The sequence below is a fragment of the Grus americana genome, chromosome 5, assembly GCF_028858705.1.
Source record: "Grus americana isolate bGruAme1 chromosome 5, bGruAme1.mat, whole genome shotgun sequence".
In the NCBI taxonomy this organism is placed as follows: Eukaryota; Metazoa; Chordata; class Aves; order Gruiformes; family Gruidae; genus Grus; species Grus americana.
In genome coordinates this window covers 27,610,268-27,628,827 of record NC_072856.1, presented here as the reverse complement: position 1 = coordinate 27,628,827, position 18,560 = coordinate 27,610,268, and the positions used below count along the sequence as shown (strand labels likewise).

Genomic DNA, 18,560 nt, shown 5'->3' with positions numbered 1-18,560 from the left:
CTCAAGCAGTCTGTAAAAACGCTGCATTTCAAAGCGACCAGGTAAGTATACACATTTTGTCTCCAGACTAGGTAGAACTGGCAGAGCAGCAGCTTCTCTAACGAAGAGTTTGGATATGCTCAGTAGAATGAAAAATGGCACGTCTTTCACGTAGGCTAAACAGGCACTTTGCACAAAGTTCTCTAGGATTATCTGTACCGCTTTAATCAAATAAACAGGCACGGCTAAGGAGCACGACCTACCTGGCAGGATTGAATGAAGAATCTGTCACCTCCTCTCTAGACAGGAGAGGTTAGCTATGACCTGTTCTATGCTTTTAGAGACAGGTTCCAGCAAAGCTTCCGAATAGCTCTCTTACCAGGCAAGATTTGGGAAACAAACTCAGACAAAAAAAAGTCACCACCCACCAAATAGCAAAGACACATATGTTTCAGGAAAGACTTACGTGTAAATCCCAAATTCTAACCTCCCCATCTAGACATCCTGAAGCAATGAGGCCTGGGATGGTGGGATGGAAAGTGACACACCAGGGAGTGCGGCGATGTCCAACCAAGGAATGAACACACTTGCCCGTTTTCACCTCTGTGATGTAGATGTTGTGGTTCACATGTGTGGAAGCCATTAGGGTCCTGGGAATGCAGAAGGTGGGACAAACATTAGCACGAAAAGAGTCCAGCAAAACCAGACCATGGTTAGCTTCATCTCAACAGGGTCTGTTCACACCTAACCCAGTAGCTCTCCCACACAGAGCTCAAAGGCTAAGAGGCTACTGTTTCGCCAATGACCACAAAGCTTCCTGTAGCCAGATTCCAGGGTCCATGCAAACGTGAGCTCATCCGATCTGCAAGCACAAACTTGACCTCGAAAGTCAGAGTGAACATGCAGCTCAGAAGGAACTCCTGAGTGACAGTGTGGGGCAAATAAATATTCCCATTTCTCCACACCATCTCAACTACTGTTACATCAAGTGACACTAAGAGAGATCCCACCTCCATTTCTGCTTCCAATACACACATCATTCTGCTCTGTTCTTTAGTCCTAGATATCCCAGTGGGTGTGCCATCACTTGGCATGTTGTGCTAAAACACCCCTTACTCCTTCAAGTTTCTTATGAAATCCCACAGTGGTTGCACAGATCCTTTTTCCTTAGAATTACGCATCGCTTGGGTACCTCGGAAATTAAATACCAACTATTCTCGAAGCTGTGAGATTAGGAAGGTGCGCACGTTCCATCCATGCATGTCAGGAAACAGAAGTTTCACTTGGCTATTCAGGAGTGGACAACTCAACAGGCACAAGTCTCCATCACTTTTGTAAGTGTAAGGAGACTGCTGAAACAGGGAACGAACTAGGAGTTAATTACCTGTCTGGACTAAACGCCAGCAAGAAGGTGGAGCGTGGACTGTCTGGTAACTCAACTTTCTGAAAAAGCCAACAAAGCAGGAAGTGTTGCAAGTGTCATATGATCATACTTTAACTGTAAGCCACACAGACAACAAGGGGAACCCGCTGCAGGAACATATTTAGTATCACATCACTGCAGGAACTGAACAGAGCCACAAAGCATATCAAGTGTAACGCATCAAATGTACAATCATGAGACAAATTATTTCAAACCCCTGCCTCCCCCACTCCAAGGTCAAGCTACACACCTCTATCCCACAACCTTACCTTGCCCTCCCATTTCATCCATCGAGTTTTATCCTCCACCAACTCCTGCAGAAGCCGCTGAGCACCCAAGGCTTGGGTACCTCGTTCCCTACCCCACAGGATGCGGACAGCATTCTTCTCTGGTACAACCTTCATGGCTCTCAGCAGCCAACGTTACACCAACTACTGGGAGGAGACACCAGCAGGTTCCAGATGACAACCACCACCAAGCTACAAATAGGCTATCCACATTTCAATTGTTTATCTTCATGGAAACCTAGAAAGAGAAGAGAATGATAAGGAAGGCAGGTTCTACCTTGATCATCTAGATGAAGAAAGAGCTTTAAAACCCAAAAGACTAGATTTAAGAGAAAAATCTATTCTCTCCCTGCAGCCTTTCCTACCTTCTTCCATTATTGAGGCCCAATTTTGACATTTCTGCAGCCAAAGATTACTTTGAAAGGTTGTTGAAAGCATCCAGCCCTTTCTTTGTACACATGCCCTAGGCATACCACACCTAAAGAGAATAAAAACTTGGCCTTGAAACCCTTTCCCTTCTCTCTGTCTCTTCTGCATATAATAAAGAAAAAAAAGATTTATGAAGAGACAATCTTTAAATCTTGAAGATTTAGGTCTTATCTGGGAAGGGTGACTGATAGCTAGAGGAACAGTGTTAAAAAATTGACAGTATGACAGAAAAGCCTCTGGGGAATTACTCTGAAATTTGAGTAATAGCAATTATTATCAGTACAAAGGTAAGACGACTGATAGACCTCAAGTCCAAAGTACTTTCAACTCCATCACAATAGCTTACAATGTATGAAAACAACCATGTATCAGACCAAAACCTTATACTGCAGCGGCAACTTGGCCAACTCCATCATGATGATTTATTTTGCCACTCTGCACATCATCTTCCCATCTACATTGCTCTTAGAACAACAGTTCACCCAAGTAATGCACAATGGCAAAGATTAATGCTTTTAGTACACTTCAAGCTGCTAAGAAAAGCATTAATATCCATTTTCTAGGAAAAAACATAATTCTCTGAAAGAACTAAATATAGTGACCCTAATAGCAATCAAATTACACAGCTTTTGAATGGTCTCATACATTGGACTTTGCCACCAAGAGCTCTCCAGAAACAAGAAGTTTCTTAGAATACATAAACCAAGAAACGCTGCTGCAAAGCTATTACCTTTTGATCCCAGCAAAGCGTGCATACTACTCTGTCATCTCTTTAGAACATAAAGATTTAAAGATAAATCCTCCTCAGTTCATGTTACACTGAACAAAACCATCAATATTCAATGGAGAAGGAAGTGGCAACTTAAAGAGCAAAAAACACACATACAGGGGAAAAAGGTTCATGTACACATGAAGAGGTGAACTGTTAAATGACGGAACTCAGCACGGTCATTACCAAACCTTTCTTTCCTCCTACTCTCCCTAAAAAAAACCTCCTGAGCAGTTGATTTAAGACAGCTGCTGCTTACAGGGAGGAGCTGTCTGAAGAGATAAGCCAGGAAAATAAGTTCTAATAAAGCAGACCAGTTTTCATTTTTAAAAGTACAATAAAGAGTACCAAAGGGATAAACAAGTAAAGGCATCCATCTTCCTAGAAAAGAAATTCACCACAAAGAAATTCTAGCTAGCTGGAAATTCCCTGATGCTTAATGTGAACAGCATGGGGATCATCTATTTTAAAGAAGCTGCACTCTGCAGTGTAAAATAAGCCTTCTTTTGAGAATCTGTGAAAGTCAGCCAAACATTAGGTAGGAATTATTCTACAAAATAAAAGCCTTACTGGAGAGCAACACAAAAACTAAAGATGTCATGCTGCAAGCTGATTCTTAAGAGCAACTGTACAGATTAAAAAAAGCCCTGACCCCAAAAAAGCTAGAACAAGGATAACTGGCGTAAATACAATGAAAAGCACAGTATAACACAGGAATCACTAAACCAAAAATCTTTTTTCATTAAATGCTAATAAATCCTTATCTGGATTCTGCAAACAGCACTAGTCACCCATGCTCAGAAATGACTGGATTCAGATGGTAAGCAGCATGGAGGGGAAGGACAGCTCAGAACGATACAGGCAATAAAAAACTATTTTACAGTAGGGAACTGTAAATCTAGTTTCATCTAGTAAAATTAAGAAAACAGTAGCTGAATATTCTATATGGGTGCATTCAAGGAGTAAGGACTACAACAATGCAAGAATAAACATATAAACTGGACACAAATGGAAGACCAGACTGGCAGCTGGAATAAGCTGGAAGTTTGAAGAGATCTCAAGCATTCAGCTTTGGAATAGCCTTTTGAAAGCTGTAAAGGACAAACAACCTAAATAAGAGATTCTGATAATTTACAAGCAGAGTAACCCAATTACTCATGAGAAACAACAAGCTCTGACAACATGGGAACATTTCAGTCCTACCAGAAGGACTAATGTTCCCTGAAGTACAATAGCAACACGGAAATCAAGAGGTTTAACAAACATCTTTATGTTTATTTATGCCACAGGCAAGTTCATATATTGTAAAATAAAGAAACAGGCAAAACGTACAACTGCAGTTAATGAACCTCTTGCATTCACCTTATTGAAAGACCAAGTCATCTTCACTACATAAAGGCAAGTACTTGTATTAAGACAGCTTATCTAAATCTTTGCAGATGTGTACTAATTTCTTGAACTAATTTGGCTATAACAATGCTTCATATGTGAGCCTCCTGAGCATGTTTCAACTTGATGTTTTTCCTTCAGGGTTTGTCCCTTGGTTTTTCAGCTTCTTCCAACTCACCTCTTTATCCCATTCGAAAAGAAAACAAAAGAAACTCAGGGCTCGAACACCTATACAGTACCCTGCTCGACATTTTTAAAAGCTGGGATCCCTTCAGAAAACACTGAATGCATCGTTCTTGAGTGGGGCTGGCACTCCACTGTTAGAACCCTTTGGGGGCCAAGCGTTATCCATGCCTTATAAGGGGAAAGTTTACTCCTATATCTGAATTACACTGAATACAGTAACTGCTCTCCACCAGCTGGTGGAGTTCAGTGACACTTCAGACCGACAAAGACAATTAGAGCCTTCAAATGGAGAAACAGATGCAGTGTAGACATGGGCATTACCGTCACTCACTTTAGCAGGAAGCCTTTAAAAACTTATTATTGAATCATATGTTCAGTGTTGGTTGGGGGTTTCTTTTTTGTTATTGGGGCTTTTTGGTTTTGGAAGTTTTGTTGTTGTTGGGTTTTTTTGTTTGGTTTGGTTTTTTTAAAGCAGCCAGTCTCTTCTCTAATCTAGTAAAGATACCCACCAACTCCAAACAGTTTGCTCAAATATAAGTCAAATAATGACAGCATGTTACTAAATACCATTAGCAGATAAACCATGGAAGTACCAACTGTATTTATAGCTACTCAGTAGCCATCTGACTAACAAAGTTTAAATGAAACGCAGTGGATTTGAAAACACTTCTTGTGCCTCAGCATAAAGAAAACTTGCAGCTCACTGGATGAAACCTGTCCAGGAAAGTGGTGAATTGATTCAGTAACAGCTTCTATTACAAATACCCATGCTATCACAACTGATAAACAGCTGATGACCAAAACAAGGAACTGCTCAGGGATTGGTATTTCTCTGTTTTCTTCTTCTTGTTGGGTTTGGGGGGGTTTTTTTGGGTTTTTTTTTTGTTTTTTTTAATCAGGATGACCAAAAGTGAAGTCCAGCAACTGAAAGATTAGCTGATGCCCTGGATGTGGTCCAGGGCATGACAGAAAGTGGAGAGTCAGAAATTTTTCTATAATTGGCAGCTTTGTTTCCTTAACAGTTTTCTCCCTTCAGGGCATTTCAGGACAGCATGCTGGGCTGTTTACAGTTTTGGAAAGAACCTTGCAGAGCCCAACTCCAAGCCTTTTCTTGCTCTGCACCAGCTGTCCTCGAAGAAGCCTTAAGAATTCCCAGCCTCAGAGCGATATAAGCTCACTTGTAATTGTTACTTTTACAGATACTGAACCTCTAGGAAACCAAAGTGAAGCAGCAAATTGGTAATACTTCATAGTGGTACAGGATTCCATGAAAACAGACAAAAAGGTACAGAGAGAAGAGGAATAAAAAGAAGCACATTCAAATCGCGATATAGAAAGGATGTCAAGGTATTTTATGCATTATGCAGCACTTTAGCAGCTTACAGAGATGATGGTCTCATCTCTTAATGTGCCTTTCCCCCCACCCCCCAACATCTTTGGTGTAATTGATTTTGTGGAGATTCTGGTACCACCTTCTGGGAGCACAGCTGGCTTTGATACAAAGAATAATATCAGAGTACTACCTCATGTTATTCAGTTCTTCATTGGGGGAAAAGAAGTTTTTTCATGTGGCCTTCAGCTCTCAGACTACAAATCTATTACCACTCCAAAGGACATCTTGGTTGCGTGCTGAGCCCAACACTAAAAGCCTTTCCTGATGCGTGCATACAGAATCAGCATAAACAGCTCTACCAGCGTTTAAAAAGAAAAGAAAAAAAGTTACAATCAGTAAATGCTATTTATAAACAGAAGCTCTATCCAAAAGATATAAATGTCCAAATAATTTCAGACAATTTTGCTGCCCAAAGAGGTCTCAAGTGACTGATGAAGAAAGAGGCAACATAAAGTGAAATATAAAAGCTGTCTCTGGCTTTGCAATCCGGGCTCCACAGAAAGAATACATGTATAAGCTTCCCTAGAAAAGACCAGACAGGAAAAAAGCATGTGCTGGTAGTTTCTGTCTCAAAGTCCCTTTGTTAAGTTTTAAGACTTCCAGAATGCATGACTGTCAGATGGGTATGGTCCACATAGGTTATGGGCCAGCACAAGCTGTATACTTTGTATTAAAACAACACAGATGGGGGGGGGGAACAACAACACAACAAAACAAAACCAAAACTGTTGTGAACAATGAGGCATGCCACTGACCTGCAAAAACACAAGCAAATTTGTCTCTAGAAAAGAAGAGAAACAGATCATTAGTACTCTGAACTATTCCAGCTCTGGCCATGGGCCTACCTATCTTGTAAACCAGTAACTTCATTTTCAAAATGTCTGTTCTTAAGCAAAGTGTCCAGCACTAACAATAAAGCTTGCCATTTCATTTATTCCTAATTAAACTGCAGCATCTCAGGCTTTGAATATCATCAAGATATTAAAGAGTTCAAGAGGTTTTGTTTTATTTAATCAATTTTAGTAATTTAATAAATATTAGTAATAATTCAGCATTCCCAGTATTGTACATGTGGGTGAGTTCTCCAAGAACAATTAGAAGATCATCAGACAGGCATAAAAACAGCATATGCAGCGGTACAGCCCAAATGCTTTATCTTCACTACCAGTGATCCTCATGTAGGCTGCAGTCACAAGACGTGCTATTTCCTCAAAGTATTTTGTACGACAAATCAGTTTCCCTTGTATTTTACACAGGTTAATTTCGAGGCAAATTGCTCTGTCAAGACTCCTATGTCTTTCAGAAGCTCAAAAGAGCAAAGAAGAAAACATTGTGCATACTGAAGACAGTCAGAGACCATCTTGCCAATGACTACAGACTACACAGCACCTCATTCTTTCACAGGAGCTTCATTGATAAAGCAATAAACTCTGGTTCTGAAACCCACAGACAGATCTCCAAGAACGAACCAGAGGCCTAAAACATCATTTGGAATATATGTGAGCAATCACACAGCTCCAGGGACTTTCTAGTTCCCTTCCTTGTTTACAATCCAAGTTTTCCCCCCCTTCTGCAATACAGAGAAACAATACCATGTAAGAAGCCCCAGAAACATTATCCCGGATGGACGACCTGAATTCTACTAGCAGTTTTATTAAAAATAATTATTCAATTCATACCAAGTGTCATATCATTCCCGCTAACCCTTTTCATGTCTCCACTTGAAATACAGAGCAAAATAAAAAAAAGTTTATGCAAAACCAACACAAAAAAAGCTGATTTGCCCTCTCTGCACTGCATCAACTCAGCTAAACAAACAAGGCAACTCAGAGTGTCCTAGTTTGGTAAGTAATCGAACTATGTAGCACTGGAATTTGAACAATGCTATAACAACAACAAAATCGGTAAAAAAAGGGTGACGTGAGTCATATCCAGAATAGTTGCACACAGATCAAAACTTAAGTCCCATTCCTCCAATACTTGTCTATGTTGAGTATTAAGCGACAGGGCCACATGAATTTCTGACAATGTACCTGATCAGCTACATATTTAAATTTTCCTCAAACAACATGATTTGTCTTCCCTTGACTCCATTTGTGGTATTTCCATATGAGCTTTATGACTGTTCTCAGAGGTCCTAGCTCATTCTTGGGTTAAAAACAAACAAACAAACAACCCTCAAAAACATTTGAGACATTTGAGTAACTTCAAGTTATCTTGCAGCAATATCTAAATGAACAGAAAATTGGAAATGAAGTTAAATTGGAAATAAAGTTTCACTGCACTGGAATCTTTAAACAAGGCTAACCCACAAACAAAAATAGCCCACAGAGGTATAACAAACAATTATCTTAAGCTTGATTAATCAAAACAATGAGAAAAGCAAAACTAAAATCCATTCTTTCGCTCTGTTTCTACTTCTGTGTCCTTGATTATGCTTTTAAAAAAACAAAAGCAGCTTAATTGAAGACACTAGAATCATGTAGATTCCTGATGTTAGAGCACAGAGCCAGTGTTCAACTATGTGCCCCTAAATATGAAAAAAAAAAAACCCCACTAAAAAAAGCCTTAGGAAGAAAGTTAGTTTATGATGCAACTATACAACTAATACCACAAAGGCACTTTCACTATATGGCCCTAGTTTTAGTATTCAAAGTTTTTAAGATATTTGCCAAAGTAGTATTCTGTAAGCTGAAGTTTTCCCTTGATTAAGGCCAGAGAGATCTGCAAAGTAATTTGAAAGCACATATTCTGCAGATGCACTAGATACACTGCTCTAAGTTATATCCACAGCTCTAAGCGCATAAATCAGAACAGGATTCCTAGAGAAAAATAACTTGTATTAGTGCTTCTTGATTAAAAATTTTGATGCCATGTTTTAAATTGAAACTACAAACAGCTCAGGAAATTCAATTACATTACAAAGTTGTCAATAGTATATTGTCATTTCAAGATCCTATATGACTGCAACAAGGAGCTGATTGCCACTAGAATCTTGATTTGTCTTCCCGGTCTAGATTAAATGAACTATAATACTCTTAAGAGAACTTCTCAGTCAAAAGAAGCATATTACATTACTAGTTATTTACAGCAAAATGATGAGGAAAGGGAAGAGAAACTTGCAGATTATCAACTCCTAAAGGTCAGAAAATGAATGGTAAATATAAGAAGGGAAATAATAAAAATAAAAGTGATCCACTGAGTCTGACAGTTTCATTTACCAATGAGAATATGGAGCACTTTCATGACTATTATTACCATTTCCACATAAACTTAATGAATTCTTGAGAAGAGAGATATTAGTTCCAATCCAGAAGATAGGAAGAGAATAAATATAATTTCAGAAAGCTGTAAGATAAGTCAAACAGCAGAACTGAGATCCAGAAGATTAAGAGTTAGTCTTCCAAATTCCATACTCTGACCATGGCATCTTTTGCTAATGACTGCACACAGCAGGAAACGAGGGACAGAGAAAAGAGAGAACTAGAGCAATATATATATAGAGAAATAAAGCAACATACAATTCAGATTAACCCCTTAAGATAATTATTCTCATTTAGATAGGAAAGTAAAGGAATTTTCAATTCAAAATCCCAGTACTGACATTAAAAGTCACATCAAGGTTCCTCAAGCTCAAGAGCCACAGCCAAATGCCCCCTAGTGACATCATACATGCCAGAGAAATTTGGGAGCACCAACATTAGAGTAGCAGAAGCAGCCTCCGGTATCCACAAGATGAGGACAAAGTATTTTATGCATTCAAGGCTGCACTTAAGGCATGTACACCTTATCCAAGTAATAAAGAAAAAGCAACTGGAAGCGAGAACATATTTTAAAAAAACGCAGTTCATGTAATTTCCTGCTCACATGGAAACAATCAAATAAGGTCACAAGCCAAAAAGCAAAAATGATCTAGACAGAAGCTGAAGTCTTCACGCACAGATGTATCAGAACTAAAGAAGAGGTGGGAGACAAAGAAGATTTAGACTCTGAATAAAAAAAACCACAGCCAATTCTTGCCACCGCTTTCCCTTCTTGGCCTTGGACTGAGACTGTGGGAGAAATGTAAAGGGAGGGGGGGGAAGTGTCCAAAACACAGTCAGAGGCTCCTCTCAGGATTCTATGCTGCTCAAGGTGAAGAATTAGTGCTACATACCAGGAAGGGGCAGCAGGAATCGCTCTGCCGGGATAGCCCAAAAGACCTCACTGAGAACATTTGAAGTGGAGCAGTACGAGCACACAGATTAAGATGACTCTCTCCATGCTCAGGCCTGGCACCTCATCATCCTGCGCGCCTTCCGCAAACAGTTTACAAAAACTGGAGACAAAAAACAGTTACTAGACAACAATCCTTGTCAGAGTTCTTAACAACCAACATTAAATCCCAAGAGGCAGACAAGTAGGTCTCCTCTTATTTTAAGCAACCCAATCAATAGGTCTTTCATTAAGCAACTACTGTATCATTTAACAACTTTCCGTTAAAAGATTTCTAATATTAACCCTCTTCCACCACACATCACCTCGTTATTCGCTTTTGAAAACCACAATTCTTTTGACCTCACCTCATTAATATTTTGTTTCTAGCACCCTCCTTGTTAGGTTGGTGCAGGGCTACTAACACAAAACACACAAGGTAACTATTAACATGCATTATGCCCTTTATCAGGTCTCTAATAATACAAACTCAATAGGGGGAAAAAAAAGTACCTTAATGTTATTTGTATTAATAGTGCTGATAAGTATTAACATCAACAATAACTTTGTAAGAGCCTTGACTTCAGTTAGCTTGCTAACCATGGCATAAAAGATACTAAAGTTACTTTCCAGAAGTTTTATAAAAAATTACGACACAAAAAAAAGGAATAAGTATTCAAATCCCTAACTTATGGCAAAGGGATACTGGCAGACAGTATCGTTGCTTGCTGCCTTTATAACTGGTTGTTACAGCTGCATAAAAGTTAAAAGTGCTGCACAGAAAATGGAAAAGTAGAAAACAACTTAACAAGAATCCAGAGGGTCAGTTATGACTCAGAAAAGGGCAAAAGAAAGAAAACTAAGAAGCTGTCAGCAAAGTAAACATTCTGTGTAAACTCCCCAGCAACTAAATCTGAAAAGGCAAGTCCAGATATTTGGATCCAAATATATTCTTCATTCCAAGTATTAGAAAAAATATAAAAACTAATGGACTGCCATACTCATTAACATTCACACCGCCACAAACCGAGTTTGTCACCGTTGAGACACAAACAGGCCAATTTTTAAAAATATATCTATCTACAGCAACACTGTGGACTACAGAACTAGTAAGCAAGCTATACTGAAGAGTTACGAATGTTAGAAATCGCATTACAGCAGCCTTTCAGAATACAAACAAGGATTTTAAATTTAGCAGAGAATTTCAGGTACTGATGCCTATATCACCCATAAGGCATTCAAATCTGCCTGGATTTAACCCCATACCACATTCTGAAAACTGACCCAACAACAAAATTAAACAGTTCGGTAATGGATTGGCAGTAAGCATACACTACCAGCAGGTCATTCTCAGGTCCCATTTTAACATTCCCATTAGCAATTTGAAAGAGGATGGGAGTGGCAAAGGCAAAGAAGCCAGATGACGTTTGCAGAGGACACCAAACTGGGTGGAGCAGTAAACAAGGACAAATATAGAAAAACACACTGGGTTTTTATATAAAGATCTAAGAACATTTCATACAGAGGAGAAAATGGAGCAGCACTGAGCACTCTTCCTGAACACATTTATACAGACTCTACATTCACAAGGCTGATCTTCCTGAGGACTAACTTGCACCTAGATAATGGCTATTCTTGAATCAGTCTCTCACAACAGAACGATACTGTAAAAGTGTGTATTGGGAAAAGTTATGGGGAACCATCTAAAACATCTCTTGCAGATGAAATGCTGTTTCAGTGCAGGAATTGCATTGCAAAAATTGCTTTCCAAAGACAGCAGAAAGCAGGGTACTGACACGATCAGAAGTAATCTCAAAAAACTCAACGAACACTACAGAAATGTATATGTTGTCTGGAGGCATATTGTAGGTGCAAAGAAAAGCGTTTCTATAGCTAGTGAATTAACTGGGTATGCTCCCCCACAAGAAAAGAGGTGATCAAGTGTCATCGTACTAGAGGCACACGTGAATGCATTTTATGCAAAATACTACTTACACAAGCAAATGTTCTGCAAGACACGATGAAAAACAGAAGGATAGAGAAGACAACACTTACTTCACGTTTTATTTGGCTAAGGCCGGAAAACAACAAGAAAAATATTTATTATTTCAAAACAGCAGCCCCAAAACACAGCCTGACCTTACCCAGACCGCGGGCGCATGGAAGCCCCGGCCTGCTCCGTGGGAGCAGCAGGAGGGAAGGGGGCGATGGAGAAGGAAGCTCAAGGCACCCAAGTTCGGATATAAAAATTCGGGGTTTAGGAGCGCTGGGGCGGCCGGCCGCGGGGCAGGGGCAGCTCCCCGGGACTCAGGAGCCGCTTTCCTCGGAGGCCTCCCCTCCACTCCCCTCTCCTCTCTCCCGGCACCCACCCCGGCCCCGCTGGCCGGCCAGCGGCAGACCAGCGCCGCGGGTTTCGCCCTCCACCAGCTGTGGCCGGACCGGGGCAGCGCGGCCCGCGGGGACCGGGGCCCGCTGTCGCTGCGGCGGCCTCCCCGCTCCCCCCGCCGCAGGCCGCAGTCCCGGAGCTCCCGAACAAAGGCCCGGGCACCGAACCCTGGCCCCCTCCCCGGCCCCGCTCTGCCCGCCGCGGCCCAAGTATCTCGCGCGGGCAGGTGCCCGCCACCTTCCGGGGCGCCACCGCGGGGACGGCCGCGCCCGCCCGCCTGGGGAGCGGCGGCGCGGCCCTGACCTAGAGCTCGGCCGAGCGCATAGGCCCGGAGCCTACCTGGTGCGGAAGGGCCGGGGCCGGGCGGGCGGAACGGAGCGCTGCCGGGGCCAGGGCCGGGCCCGGAAGGAGCGGCCCACAGTGCTCGGTCGTCGCCGCCGCCGCTCCGAGCTCCGGCCAGGCGAGCCAGCCGAGCGCCGAGCCGGACCCGAAGAGCGACGCCGAGAGCGGTACCAAGGCCCGAGCAGCCGAAGCTAGAACTCCGCCAGGCCACCTCAGCCGAGCGACGAGGTCTTCCACCGCGGTGCGGTGCGGCGCTGCGCCGCGCGCGGCCGCCCGGGGGCGACGGAGGGCAGGCGAGACGAGTCGAGCCCGGAGGGCGGCGGGTGCCGCTAGCGGCCGGGCCTCGGGCCACCCCGGGGAAACCCTTCGGGGCTGTGCCGGGCTGCGGCTGGGCCTCGCACGGCGGGTGCTGGCTGTTACCCCGAGGTGGCGAGGCCTCCCGGGCAGGCAGCACCCCCTCCCTCGTTGGCCTGGACTGTTTTTCTTACATCTCGCCCTACGGCGCGTTCTCTGCATCTCGTGGCTTTCCCCCGCCCCCCGCTCGAGACTGATACAGAGTGGAAAAACTGTCATTAAACACAGGCAAGAAAAGATAGATGGTATCAGAATGAAAGACGTTTAGAGAAAGAAAAGGCCGTCAGAGGAGATTTAACTGAAAAGACTCCTTTTTCTGAAATAGCACAGCGTTAATATTTATTGCTCGCTATTGATCTCCAACGTGACGGAGGGAGACGACACAACAGGCGTAGGCAGCCCCTTCGGAAGAGGGGCACCCCGCACGGGGAAGCCCCGGGGAGGCAGCACTACCAGTCACTGCATCCTCCTGCCCCATCTGCATTGGAGGAGCGAGAGTTCGGGACTTGCACGTCGAGAGGGAAATCTAAGCAAGCCAGGGCGCTTTGCACCAGTACATCAGCAAAGGAAGAGTCAAAAGGTCTGGGCAGGTGAAATTTAGGGCTTGAGGTTTGCTGTCAATAGGCAGGATTGGAGGGAGCAAAGGCAGCCTGCAGCACAGCTAGACAGCCTTCGAGGAGGTATTTAAAGGGAAAACTGAAAAGGGCTGGTGATGGGATTTTACGAGGAATTCAGTCAAGTAGTGAAAACTGCAATACCTCAGTCAGTCAGTCACTGTCATCCTCCAACAGATGATTGGGATTTATCAGACATTAGACAGGGTAGACTTTGCTTCTCAAAGCTCTGGCAATGCACAAACTTGTAAGTACTCCAGAATGCAGCTGGCAAGATGAGATAAAATTACAGGGGAGCTGGAAAATGGGAGAGAAACATGGATCTCAGCTGTCACATTTAAATATTTTCTAAACCTGAGGGAAAAGAGAAAAGTCTAGATAAATTGTTTTGAAGGAAGCCACTTCAGAGTACATGGGGCAAAGAGTTCTCTAGCTGAGGAAGTTCCATTTCCCAAGTGAACTGAAGGGTACCGACATCTGACTCAAAGAAGAATAGTAGTTTTGAGTGAATTGGTTTTGTCTGGTGTGGCCCGATGCAGTTTTTGCCCAAACTAATAAGCAGTGAGATCGGCTTTGAAATTAAACTCTACCGAAAGTGACAGTGGCTGAAGGAAGACAAAACCCAGCAGCAAACGTGTTCCGGGAAGTGCCTCTGCTTTGAGTTCGCTCTGGTCTCAGAGAAGAGCTATTCATAGCATAAGTTGAGAAACTCCAGCTCGTTATTGCGTGACAGTGTTTGTACCTACACGTGTCCCAGTCTCACTTGACCTTAGTCACCCACGCAGCTCATTCAGTGTTTAGGTCTAAAGATCAGTATTTTTAGCATAGACCATCAAATACAATTATGAGCCATCAGACACCATATATGTCAGCATCTCTTACCTTAAAAATGCTTTTTTTTTTTCCTTAGAAAACAATGCTTGTATGCTTCTTCCTAGGTAAAAGGAACAGGGGTTTTGCCACAGTGAGCAACAGTAGTTCTTATGTGATACCTCATGGGAAGATGTGTAAAGAAAATAGAATTACATCTCAGATGTAATATATACAATATATATATATACACACACAATATTTTATAGCTCTCATTGAGACTTATGAAAATATCTTGCTTATACCTCATAAAGCATGCTTGGTTTTCTATAAGCTAGTAAATGCTTACTGCCATTGCAAACCTGGCAGAACTATGTTTAATCCTGCATCTCCAGGCTGCACTTAGGAATGCATCCCATACTTTCTTACTCTTCAAACATGGGGTATGATCCAGGCTCATTTCCTCTAAAAGGACAGACCGATGCTGTGCCAGATGGTTGCACTGCTACTTTAAGTAGCTACATTTTTGCAGCATTCTGCATTCCCTATTGCTTTTGTTTCATTTACTGCCCAGTAAACAATACAATCCAAGAAGCAAAATTTTCTCAGACTGCTGTCAAGAGATCCTTGGAAACACTTGCATCTCTCAGAAAGAAAACATTGCCAGGAAACTTCCCGGTCTTGTGCCAGCAACAACTGCATGCGTTAGTCGTCTTTTTCCACTGAATGGGTAGATTGCCAGCAGTGGTAGAGCAGCCTTCCCATAACTCAGCTCTGATATAAATGGAGAACTTTTGCAATCAGTTCAATTTTTGTGACCCAGCCAGTCTTTGGCATTTCTTTTACAACAGCCAACAAGATGAGTAGTTTTCTGTTGTGGCAGACACATCTAGTGAGAGACTTACACTCACTAGCCCATTTCCTGATATCTGTTAAGTAACTGACAGAGCCAACCATAACTTAAACATCTTCTCCAGTCTGTTTGGGAAAGAAGAAATGTTCAGCCTGACCTTCTAGGTACATGGAAGCACTAGTGTGTACCCAGCAAAAAGCCAGACCCCTCCCAGAACACAGCTGTCAGCTTTCAGGGGAATTGCTGGGGTTGGTGAGATATGAAAAACTGCAAAATGGTATTTATCAAGAATTTATACCTGCAAACAAAAAGGCAAATGTTTGCTCTGCTGCTCATGAATTCATGATAGACATGAGCCCACATGGAAGTTTAGTTTGTGTGAAATACTGTTTAAAAAAAAAAATCAATCATAAGTGTTTTGCATTGCAAAGTGGCATAGAACTATTGCTTTGTAAAACAGTGCAAGGCTTACAGATTTTTCATCATTAAAGACAATTTCCCAAGTTTCTCCACTGATCTCATATTAGTCAGTTTTTTTGTTCTCTAAGTCAGGTGAAAGGGGAGTCTAAGCATCACAACAGTAAAAATTTAACAATTAAATTGCATCTCTGGAGAGATTGAGAGAAGTTCAGAATACCACCTGCAATGAAGGGAGTAAAATTTCCTCCCGGTCTCACATCTACTTAGTCTTTACAGACTTGAAGATGAGGGGGCATATTTACTCTGTATATCTTCCCAGATGAACCGTTAGAAGCCTTCCCTCTGTCACAACGTTAGCTAAAATGACTAAGTAAAAGCTGCTGACGAATACGACAGGCTTCCGAGTCCATTGATTCCATTTGCTCATACTCTTCTTCTGGTTGTTCCATGTGTCCCGTGGCCGGCAAAGACCACACGTCCAGCCCGTGTTCCAGGGAGATGTTATGAAGCACACAGCAGGCCAGAATGATGTGGCTGGATTTCTCCGGAGAATACTGCAGGGTGCCTTTGGACCCATCCAGGCAGCGGAAACGCGACCGAATGGTTCTGAATGTCCGCTCGATGACGTTGTGAGTGGCAGAATGTGCCATGTTGTAACGATATTCTGCAGGTGTCTCGGGGATATGCAGAGGGGTCATCAACCATGTCTGGAGAAAGAAGGAGCTGTCACCTGTTAGCAGTGAAAAGGAGTAGGACAGGTTACATATCTACAGTTAACCACATTTCAGCTCTTGACCCTTGTTTTTCTGTACTGCTGATACAGAATAACTTATTTCTCTGGCTAAAACAGAAGGCACGAGAAAACACAAAAAAGCAACAACTCAGGTTTACAAATGCGACAAACAATAAAAAACACTCTGTTTTACACAGGGAAATCTTGGAAGAACACAGAAGAGTTTTAAGAAAATTCATTTAGTATGTAATACAGTGAAAGACAGCTTAACTAGGAGCATATATAGAATTAAAAATTGTGTAATTGGGCTTAGAACTGTGTAGGATACAGAAAACAAGGTAACTGAATGTAAACTAATACATGCAATAATCAGACTGTAAAACACAGATTAGAAGTTACTGTTCTAGACTTCTAGGAAGATTGTCCAAACTGAATCTCAAATCTCAAGGAATTTGCAGGAAAGCAATCAGAAGTAAACGTATCACTTACGCCCAGAGGTTCTAGACTCAAAGAGGAACCACCATTAGACTTTCCACAGAAAACAAGGATGAAAAATTGACTTACCAAGGAGCCAGCCATTTTTATGTAGCTCAGTTTGAAATTGTCTTGTAAGGGCTGCCCGCTGCAATACCGTGCAGTCGGACAGGCTGCCCGGCCAGTGCGTTTCTGCACTCAGGAGGACTCCTCTGGCATCGCACACCATCAGGCAGTTCAAAGAATGGAGACCCTTTCGGTTCACATAGGACAGGTCCTCAGCATTTGGCGCTTTAATTGCCACATGGGTGCAGTCAACCACCCCCAGCACTCCTGGCATGCCTGCCAGCCCATAAAAGTCATCCTTCAGGCTCTGTACGGTAGCTTCATCCTCAGGAAAGTGAATAAACTGTGAGGCTCTTTCCACCAATGCCTCAGTTACATTGGCAACGCAGCGGCTCATGGAGGCTTGACTAATGCCAATAGCATCCCCCATGCGAGTCTGGAAGGAGCCGGAGGTATAGAAACCCAGTGCAGCAAGTATCTGTGTCTCCGGACTGATGGCCCTGGACCGCTGTGTAGGGCGAGAGAGACTGGCTCCCAGGAGATCCACCAGGTGGTAAATGAACTGTCGGGGAAAGCCGTACGTGGATACTAGATACTCATCCGTGACATCCTCCAGCTTGAAGCGATCCAAAGTCCTGTGTCCGCGGCCATAGAGCAAGAGGTCACAGTCAAGAACAGCAATAGGTACAGCCATGGCTAATGGCTTGGGGGTCCTCTAGGGCTCCTCTGTTAAAGAGCTTTGCCAGAGCCTTCGCCTGCATAAAACAAAGGGGAAGGAGACTCAGAACAGTTTTTACTGGTCAGCCTTTCAGACTCCTTTACTCTTTTCCTTTTACTCAGGCTATCCAGCAAATCTTTTTACTTTTTTGTATCTGCTTTCAGAAACACGGGGGCCGAAGCAGGAGGGCTCACTGCAGAGCTGCCAACTCTCTAGTCCTGCCTGGCAGGAGGGGGCCTGGCACTGACCAGAATTTAGTGTCCGTGACGGGGCAGGGGCTGGTGCACCACAGCAGCCTGCTTCCCGGGCTTGGGAACCGTCCCCACTCACCGCCGACCCGGCCACGGTCAGACCCGGAATGGCAGAGACACGAACCGCCGGTAGCCGTGTGTGCCCCCCCCGCCGCCGGGTAAAACAGGCCTGACAGGCCCTGCCCTTGCCGGACACCCCTGCGCGCTGAGGGGCAGCGGAGCGACCTCGCCGGCAGCGCCCGGCCCGGCCCCGCCGACCCGGCCCGGCCCTTACCGGCCTAGCGGTCGCTTCCAGGCGGTCCCCCGCCCCCGAGGAGCCCGCGGCCGTTACCACCACCACGCCGGGGCCCCTACGTTCGCCGCGGCAGATTCGCCACAGTAGCAGGGCTACCGGCAAGAGCGGCGGCGAGCGCTTCCCCTCTTATCCCGGTTCCGGCTCCCCTCCCTGCCGGCCTGGGGCGGCGCGGGTGGGCGGGGAGCGGTGGCTCCG

General features: G+C 43.7%; 2 protein-coding genes across 10 annotated transcripts in view; both read right to left on the bottom strand.

The window, feature by feature from the left end:
- AMBRA1 (autophagy and beclin 1 regulator 1) overlaps positions 1–12,964 on the bottom strand; it is a 141,182-nt gene extending 128,218 nt beyond the window's left edge. Inside the window, exons 1-5 of one of the 8 annotated variants that reach the window (XM_054826909.1) lie at positions 12,775–12,962; positions 10,012–10,173; positions 1,672–1,927; positions 1,364–1,422; positions 446–629 (exon numbers count right to left, since the gene is read on the bottom strand). In XM_054826909.1, the coding sequence (XP_054682884.1) occupies positions 446–629; positions 1,364–1,422; positions 1,672–1,806 (378 nt within the window). In that variant the 5' untranslated portion in view covers positions 1,807–1,927; positions 10,012–10,173; positions 12,775–12,962. Of the gene's footprint in view, positions 1–445; positions 630–1,363; positions 1,423–1,671; positions 1,928–6,610; positions 6,637–10,011; positions 10,174–12,774 lie in introns of those variants that run through there. The other 7 variants (XR_008577303.1, XM_054826908.1, XM_054826911.1 and 4 more) reach the window with 7 other exon arrangements.
- Positions 12,965–15,824: 2,860 nt separating this feature from the next.
- On the bottom strand, positions 15,825–18,516 carry HARBI1 (harbinger transposase derived 1). 2 transcript variants are annotated; one of them, XM_054826265.1, is made up of 3 exons: positions 18,345–18,516; positions 17,126–17,856; positions 15,825–16,558 (listed from the first exon to the last, which is right to left on the bottom strand). In XM_054826265.1, exons 2-3 carry the CDS (start codon positions 17,793–17,795, stop codon positions 16,182–16,184), a joined length of 1,047 nt encoding a protein of 348 aa, XP_054682240.1. In that variant the 5' UTR covers positions 17,796–17,856; positions 18,345–18,516; the 3' UTR covers positions 15,825–16,181. The 2 variants fall into 2 exon arrangements, with proteins under 2 accessions (XP_054682240.1, XP_054682241.1); XM_054826266.1 differs by lacking the exon at positions 18,345–18,516 and adding an exon at positions 18,068–18,175.
- Between the last annotated feature and the right edge of the window lie 44 nt (positions 18,517–18,560).